Source organism: Pelodiscus sinensis, chromosome 14 (genome assembly GCF_052426305.1).
Source record: "Pelodiscus sinensis isolate ZL-2025 chromosome 14, ASM5242630v1, whole genome shotgun sequence".
NCBI classification, from domain to species: domain Eukaryota; kingdom Metazoa; phylum Chordata; order Testudines; family Trionychidae; genus Pelodiscus; species Pelodiscus sinensis.
In genome coordinates, this window is record NC_143065.1 from 26,267,260 (window position 1) to 26,276,167 (window position 8,908).

The window sequence follows — 8,908 nt, forward strand, 5'->3', positions numbered from 1 at the left end:
CTTTCTCCCCTGTAATTAGCAAAGTGCACTAGTAAAAGCTCTGAACAGTGGAAATTCAGATTCCACCCTGGCTGACCTCAGTGTGCTGTTTACTTTTGTGCAATGGAGTGTGGAATTCTGCCGAGCTGCTACTACTTGTACAGATAGACGTAGATGCTGGCTGCGTTATTAGTGTTGTAATTGTCCTGACTGCCATAATGCTAGACACCACCGGAGAGACCAGAACCCCACTGTGCTAGAACAAAAGATGGCCCCTGGTTTAGAGCTTACAATCGAAATATATGATCAGATATAAAGATGGATGCAGAGGGGGAAGTATAAGGAAACAGTACTGAGCAACATGATAGACTGTGGTCTTTTCACATGAGCAGTCTAGCCATTATCACGTTTTTTGGAGGCATCGCAGCAAAAGAGCGTATTAAAAAGGGATGTGATGAAGGATGTGCTATCATGCTTCCCATGAGCATTCCTCACAAAGGGCCTCATCCAACTCTCACTGAAGTCGATTCCTGTTTGGATTGGGTTGGATTGGGCCCAAAGTGCAATTAGGTCAGTGAATGAGGACAGTGTACAAAATTGGGGAAAGAGAATGAAAGCGTCTGTGTTGGGAGACACGAACAAGTGATTGATTCTGGACTGCAGGGGCAAGGGGGCAGCTCCATGCTCCCAGAAGGGGTGGGTCTTGAGTGGAAGGGGAGGGGCCAGGGACAGCCAGCCCGCCGCACCACGGGGAGTGCACCATACCAGCCCCTGCCAGCCCCTACAGCTGCATAGAGCAGTGCTTCAGAGGTGATTTAAAGGGCCCAGGACTCTGGCCACAGGAGCAACAGCAGTGGCTAGGAGCCCTGGGACCCTTGAATCACCAGGCTCTGGGGCAATTGCTCCCTTTGCCTCTCCCTCCCCCATATTGGTGTGCCTGTTGAACTGGGAACAAAGGTAGCTGGGTTCTATTCCTAGCTCTGCCACTGATCTGCTGGGTCATCTTGGGCAAATCACTTCACCTTTCTGAAGCTTAATTTCCCCAGCAATTGATGGAATATACTGTGACTCCCGTTCCTTTGTGAAACACTTAGCGCTTTAGGCAGGGGAGTGATATCTCAATGTTACATGGTACTGATGGCACCATGTTTTAATCCATTATCCCCAGCTAACCCAGGGTATATCTACTACCCGCAATAAATAAAGAAGTCTCACAGAAGTGAGTCTCAGCATCTGGATTAACTTTACGCGGGCTAATGTTACAGTGCTGAAAATAGCAGTGCAGATGACCGGGCTGCAGACAAAGTGTGAAGGCCTACACTGTGCTATTTTTAGCCCTGCAGCATCAGCCCAAATCAGTTAACCTGGGCTCTGAGACTCACTGCTGCAGGTATTTTTTGCAGTGTAGACATAACGCCCTAGGCAAAAACTCAAGCTGTGCTGAGCTCTTTAAGTGGCTTTTTAGGCATCTCAGCTTTGATTCCCTGTCCTTGGAAATGTATTTAATCAGAGCTCCACAGTTGTGATAGCTTCAGCCCTAGCTCATAAAAGGTAGACCCAATGTTGCGGCTCTCATAATGTGAATTGTCCCACTGGACAGAAACCTACGTAGTGCAGACTGGGGTCCAAATATAGCCATGTATTCTAACCCTTTGCCATCCTCTTTGTAACTGCAGAGAAGGATAAAGCTCATCAAAAGCAGATTTTTAAATGATTTATCTGATAGTGATAAAGTCGCCAAAAAGCAGATAGTTAGAATTATTAGCCAAGCAAGCCAGGGTCTGATGGAGGAGAATGGAAAACCAGGTTCATTGAATGGGAAGTTGGAGCTGTCCCTAGGAGGTGTATTGCTGTCTCAGTAGCTCAGGGCTGTTTAACTTTGGAAGCCCTGGGGGCCACAATAATACTCACAGCACATGCTGAGGGCCACAACTTAAGTTTGCTTGCATATATATGCAGATATATGCGAATAGCTTCTTTCACACAATGCCCTGGCACACCAGGCACCTCCTCCCTGGGTGCTAGAAACACTGACATCCTGTTACCATCTGTTCCAGCCAACCTGTCTGCTTGTGTCTTTCAATGCTCAGCCTGCCTGGGAGACGCCTCACCATTTTTTGGAGAGTGTTCCCAGTGGAGCCCATATTCAAAGGATCCCACCTACGGCCACACATTGGGCCCTGCGTAATCCCAAACTGCACCGTGGACCGCAAACAGAGGGGCTGTGGGCTGCATGTTGAGTAGCCCTGCAGTAGCTTGTACTCGTGATAATGAAACCTACCAGCACTGAAGAGGCATCTAGTCCCAACCTTTGCTGAAGAGATGTTTGCTGCACTGTTAACATGTAACTGTGTTTGGGTTTGGGATTTTATTTTCAATTATCTTTCGCAATGGAAAATTATATACACCTCTCTGTGCAATTCCACACCCTTTGTCAACGTACTCTCAGCACTTCAATGACTTTACCCTCACAGCACGTCCTGTAGTGGGAATGGACGCACAGGGAGACTGAGGGACTTAGCCATGCTCACAGTCTAGGTCTGTGACAGCACCAGGAATGGAACCTAGAGCTCCAGGGGCCCAATCCTGGGCCATGACCACATAACCATCCTTTCTCTTGATTTATTGCATTTGAGCACCCAAAATGGTCTTCAGTGGAGCATGCCAGGAATGCAGGGCTGGATCCCTGCAGGATACCCTGGATGCATTCCCAAAGTAGAAAATGCTTTAATGCCTATTTACAGAAAATGCTGATTACGTTGTGTGTAATTTTGAAATGTTGCAGAGTAATAATGGTGATGGAGATTCGGTCAAAAACGTGCTCACGTCTCCTGAAAATCGCATACTTATCAAACGTATGTTGATAAAATGCGCTGACATTTCCAATCCATGCAGACCTCTAGAGCAGTGCATTGAATGGGCTGGTCGCATCTCTGAGGAGTACTTTGCACAGGTAAGGGGGCTGGAGAGAACTAGAAATTCTACCCAAGCGATTCTTTTGATGGGAGAGGAGGAATCAGCAAACGGGCTCTACTAGTATCCAATCAAGAACTTAAAGCTACACTATTCAGTTTGTATTTTATACTAGAGAATTTACCTGGCATTGCTTGGGTCTTTAACTCAATTATTTTTTGTTTTTCTTCGTTAGAATCATTTCTCTGGGATGGAGATAGGGATAAAGGGTTCAGTGTGCAGGCTGCCCCAGGGAGAGAGCACAACCTCAGCCCTTTCTCACCACTGCAGCTTGGGGCCAAGTGAGAAGCACCTCTCCATGGCCACTGCAATGGGCACAGCTGGGGGACAGAGGGACACACAAACAGACAAACTCTCTCAAATATATAGTAGATAGCTGCCCCTTTCTCTGCCCTTGTCCCCTGCTGTCCCAGTGGGGTTATAGCTGACCTGGTCCCCATCTCGGGCCTCTTGCTGCCCCCCTGTGATCATTATTCAATATAACTATCCCTCCTAGCAGACCCCACCCTTTCTGTTTTATGTGAAACAATCACATTTCAGGCACATTCCATTGTCCTGGCACAACCCTGACCTTGTTTTAAATTGCCAAATTTGATGGTCCCAACTCTTACCATTTAAGAGGTGTTCTTGAGCAGACTAACCGATGAACAAACAGACACACAAATTCTCTCAAATATCTATAGTAGATTAGCTGCTTATCAACAACAAACAGTAACGCAGAATGCAGTATCTGTGAACACAAGGAAGCTGGCTTCACTGTAGTGAAAAAAATTATGTTTCCAGATTATTTAATTTGCAGTTTGTTTTGCTTAAAAATATACTACATTCACAGCCTGTGGAGGAAGAGGGCCTTATGCATGAGTGTCTCTCACGGATATGATAATAGAGTACAGGAAGTCCCCGAGTTACGCGGATCCGACTTACGTCAGATCCGCAGTTACGAACAGGGTTTGCTGCCAGTCTCCCTGGTCTGCTGGAGACCAGCAGACCAGGGAGACGGGAAGCAAAGCCTCTGAGGACGCCGGCAGCGGGACAGCCGCGGCGCGTCTGGGCTGTCCGCTGCCCACGTACTCCGCGGCTTTGCTCCACGTCTCCCAAGACCAGCAGACCAGGGAGACCGGGAGTAAAGCGGAGCAAAGCCGCGAAGCACGCGGGCAGCGGACAGCCCAGACGCGCCACGGCTGTCCCGCTGCCGGCGTGCTCCGCGGCTTTGCTCCGCTTTGCTCCCGGTCTCCCTGGTCTGCTGGAGACCAGCAGACCAGGGAGACGGGGAGCAAAGCCACGGAGCACGCGGGCAGCAGGACAGCCGCGGCGCGTCTGGGCTGTCCCGCTGCCCCCGTTCTCCGCGGCTTTGCTCCAGACGCCTGTGGTACAGCAGCTGGGGTGCTGCCAGTTGGTCCCATAGCACCGCTCTGGGTGCTACTGGACCAACCTGGCAGCACCCCAGCTGCTCTGCCCCAGGCGTCCTGATTCAGCCACTGCTGGTCAGTTTCAGCAGCGGCTGAATCAGGACGCCTGGGGCAGAGCAGCGAGTTGCTCTGCCCCGGGCTTCCTGGAATCAGTCGCTGATCAGTTTCAGCAGCAGCTGACTTGGGGACGCCTGGGGTTCTTAAGTTGAATCTGTATGTTAGAACTGGCGTCCAGATTCAGCCTGTTGAAACTGATCAGCGGCTGATCCCAGGAAGCCTGGGGCAGAGCAACTCTGCCTCGGGCTTCCTGTAGTCAGCCGCTGGTCAGTTTCAGCAGCAGCTGAATCTGGATGCCAGTTCCGACTTACATACAGATTCAACTTAAGAACAAACCTACAGTCTCTATCTTGTACGTAACCCGGGGACTGCCTGTACTGGTGTTAGTGAGGGAGCACATAAGAAGACAACAAGGAATAAAGTGATGTTGGCACAAGCCCCTATGAGGCTGCGTTTTTGGTGGGATGTGTCTGGTCTTCTACCATTACAGATCATGGCCAAATTCTAAATTTAGGCCTGCATTCCTCTGAAGTAAAATAAATGTTTTGTAAGAAATTCCTGCCTTTTGTAAGAAATGTTCCCGAGACTCCATTTCTAGTGGAGATTGACAATCTTTGACTCCAGCACAGCTTTTAAAAAAGTTTAAAAGTGCCACAAAACTAGCTTTGTGATATGTGTGTCACTTTGTGGGAGCCAGTGAGGGCATTGTTCAGTGTTCTGTTTCTCCTGACCATATACATAATTAGATCCAATTTGCCCATACAATGCTACTCCTTTTAGTCAACAGTTGCATGCACCAGTTGGTGGCCAACATTTTGCTGCTTGCTAATGGGAGTTCACTGGTAGAACGTGTCAGCCAATAATTGCAAAATCTTTTCTTTGCAGACAGATGAAGAAAAGAGACAAAATTTACCTGTGGTGATGCCTGTTTTTGACAGAAATACTTGTAGCATCCCCAAATCCCAAATATCCTTCATTGATTACTTCATCACGGATATGTTTGATGCTTGGGATGGTAAGCAAGCTTCTACAATGTATTTTGTATCACAGCATCCTATGAGATAAAATCACTTCATTGTGACTCCAAATGAAAAAAGTAACATGGAAACTTGCTACATTTCAATAGCTTAACTAATGCTAACATGTACTTTGACACTGTAAGTCATAAGAATTATTCATAGCATTTAATAGGTGAACATCAAGCAAAATTTCGTTTCTTCTCAGCTGTTAAATGACTAGCTTGCTTTCCCTAAAGGAGCAGGATATGTTAAATGAGCTCACTTTGTTACCACACTGTGCATATTCACTTTGCCTACATATTTTTAATTATTTTGAACAATTTTCTAATGCTTAAAAATGCTATAGTAAAAACAGGTTGAATTCTTTTTGAGAAGTGCTTGCACCATCAACCATTTCTTCTCCTTTACTCTCGTTAGTGATACAAGTAGTCAGAATTGTGACACACTCAGGAATGGCAAAGCAGCTGTGCATATAACCGGGATTTTATCAAGCATAAACATTACAGTCACAATATCTATGTCCTTTGCAGAAAACTGGGACTTTCCTGATTTCAATACAGTTACCAAATGTACTTACAGTATTGTGGTAACTTTCCTGGGAAGAAGTAAGAGAAATGATGAGAGCTGTAAGACAGAATCCTTTTCAATTATCAATGTAACAGATTTAAACCATCCTGCTTAATGCAGTTCCTGGGGCATTTCAAATTTTATTTAAGCAAGTAGAATCATGGGACCATTTCAGTTCCGCTGGCTGACCACATTGTGACCTTTTTTTCCCAGCATTTGCAGACCTGCCAAATTTGATGCAGCACCTGGACAATAACTTTAAATACTGGAAAGGTCTAGATGACAAGAAGCTACGGAGCCTTCGACCACCGCCTGAATAGCAACTATTGCCACCGTGTGTAACTCACCTGTTCAGATGCATATTTACTCAAGCTCACTTTTGTTCATGTGATTTCAAATTAGTTTTGATCCCTTCAGTATTACAGTAAGGCTAACCCATGTGCTTGTGGACCTTTTGCATTGAAGAGAACATGAGGTCAGCAGCTGACTGCTGCAAACTGCCGTGTATGGACTCAAATGAAATGAACTTATCAAGCTGCATTACACTGGATTGCTGCAGTACCTGTACTGAAGAGGGTCTATTAGTGAACATATTTTTGTGTTATCTTCATACCAGTATGTGAAGCTTGAAGACATCCTTATGAAAAGGGATGTCCTATAGAAGATTTTGCTTAGTCCTCAACTGCAAGTGAAGGAGAAGTGTCTGTTAATAGTGACTCACAGCTTTTATGAGAAAGCTCCATGCTTTTTATAAGCACTTAAGAACAGTTACATATACCAATCAGACATTTAAAATGCAACTCTTCATGAAGGAGTTTTTGATCTATGAAAAATAGATGTACTCTATTTTTTCACATCACAGAAGGTGCAATCATTCACTTCTGAGCACTACTGAAAGTGAGTTCTCTTAAAGAAATTTAGTAGCAAATGTAAAATATAACACAAGAATTTTTGAAGTTGATCGTTAGCATCTATTATTAAAATATGTTTTATTTATTTTATTAGATGTTCAATATTTTCTATGAATTTATAAATACTTAAAAGCCAAAGCCAACTTTAGATGCATTACAAATTTACATGATTCATACTCATCAATATACAGTTAATTGATGTACAGACCTTTTATTTTCATAATGCAAATACAAAATACTATACAATGACACATTTTTATTGCACTGTAAGGATAGATGTGTATGTTTAAATATTGTCTGATTTTATGTTAATTAAAATAAGTTTTATTAAAAGGTCTCACTGGAGAGTAGTAAAATAAACAAGACATGCATACTGTATAAGCACCAGAACTCCAGCAATTCTCTCTTACTCCCTACTGGTGACCACAAGATCTTCCCAAAGTTTTTACTCTTGCTAAAGAATAAATTATAATAATGGGATATTAATTTTGTTTTCTTCCCTGTAATTTTTTAATTAAATTCCCAATCAAAAGTCTGCCTTATTTTATACAGTATTTCTACAAAGCATTCCACCATATAGATGGGGGTGGGGGGGTGGGGCAAAACTAAATATTTCATGAATTTCAACATTTTATAGCCTATGTATTTTCCTCTGCAATGAAAAAAAAAATCTTTAGCTCCAGAAGTTTGTAAAGGTTCTGTACCTTCACTATTTGAATGAAACATTCACAGCAAACACCAGAAAATAAAATGTATATTTTAAGAAGTGTCAAAGTTCTAGCAATTTTATTTGAAACATTTTTTTTAATTTGCACATGGCCAGATAGATCTGTGAAATTAAACAATTTCTTTTAAGTTAGTGCATGCTGGGTTTGGGGAGGTTTTATTTGTTTTTGGCTTGCCATCTAGAGTCAGAACTTGCCATGGAGAACTGTGAGTCTGAGCTCTCCCCTTCAGGGCTTTCTGAGAACACATGGGCTAGGTCTACACTGCAGAGTTTTGCACAAAGATGGCTGTTTTTGCGCAGAAACTTGCGGAGCGTCCACACCACAAGTACATTCTTGCACAAGAAAAAGTACAGTAAATGGTAAGAACACAGGGCTTTTTGCACAAGAGTTATTCCTCTTTCTATGAGGAATAAGCCTTTTTGTGCAAGAGCTGTTGCGCAAAAAGCCATGTGTGGACGGGAACGGGGTTTCTTGCACAAGAAACTCCTATGGCTAAAATGGCCATCAGAGCTTTCTTACACAAGAAAGCGTCCACCCTGCCATGGACGTTCTTGCGCAAAAGCACATGGCAGTGTGGACGTGCTCTTGCTCAAGAGCTTTTTGTGTAAGAACTATGGTGCAAAAAGTCCTTGTGCAAGAAGCCTGCAGTGTGGACGTAGCCACGGTGTGCGCACTAGTTTTTATGCCCCTATAAAGTAGTGGATTTCAAACTATGGGTCGTGACCCAGTACTCGGTCGTGGAAAGTCAGGTGCTGGGTCTCATTGCTGCAGGGTGATCAGGTGACCAGTGGGAGGTGCTAAGGCCTGTACTGCACCCAAGAAGCAGACAGCAACAGGCCTGGCTCCTAGGTGAGGGAAAGATTGAGTGCACAAGGCTCCACACACTGCCCCTGCCCTGAGCACTAACTCCACGCTCCCATTGGGTGGGAACCTGCTGTTGGCTGCTTCTGGGGCACAGCATGGTCTGCAGTGCTGCAGAAACAGGAAACCTGCCTTTGCACCCCCTGCACCACTGACTGGAAGCTGCTCAAAGTAAGCCTCTCCTGCCCCAGCCCTGACACTCCCCAAAGCCAGGCCCCCCATGCACCCCAAAGTTCTCATCCTCAGCTGCACCTCGGTGCCTACACTCTAGTCAAATTATGTTGGGTCGGGGGCAAGAACAATTTCTTTCAACTGGGTCGTGAGGAAAAAAAGTGTGAAAACCACTGTGCTAGAGGACAGCCACCTGTTCAGGGTGATCACTTGCACAGGAGAAGACCTAGTTT

At 44.9% G+C, this 8,908-nt stretch overlaps 1 protein-coding gene across 2 annotated transcripts in view; it reads left to right on the forward strand.

Annotated features, from left to right (window-relative positions):
- The window catches only part of PDE8A (phosphodiesterase 8A), a 206,782-nt gene extending 199,093 nt beyond the window's left edge, over window positions 1-7,689 (forward strand). For both annotated transcript variants that reach the window (XM_075897146.2, XM_006139238.5), the window contains exons 20-22: window positions 2,765-2,932; window positions 5,304-5,433; window positions 6,218-7,689. In XM_075897146.2, coding sequence (XP_075753261.2) covers window positions 2,765-2,932; window positions 5,304-5,433; window positions 6,218-6,324 — 405 coding nt within the window. In that variant the 3' untranslated portion in view covers window positions 6,325-7,689. The remainder of the gene's footprint in view (window positions 1-2,764; window positions 2,933-5,303; window positions 5,434-6,217) is intronic.
- Window positions 7,690-8,908: the final 1,219 nt, after the last annotated feature.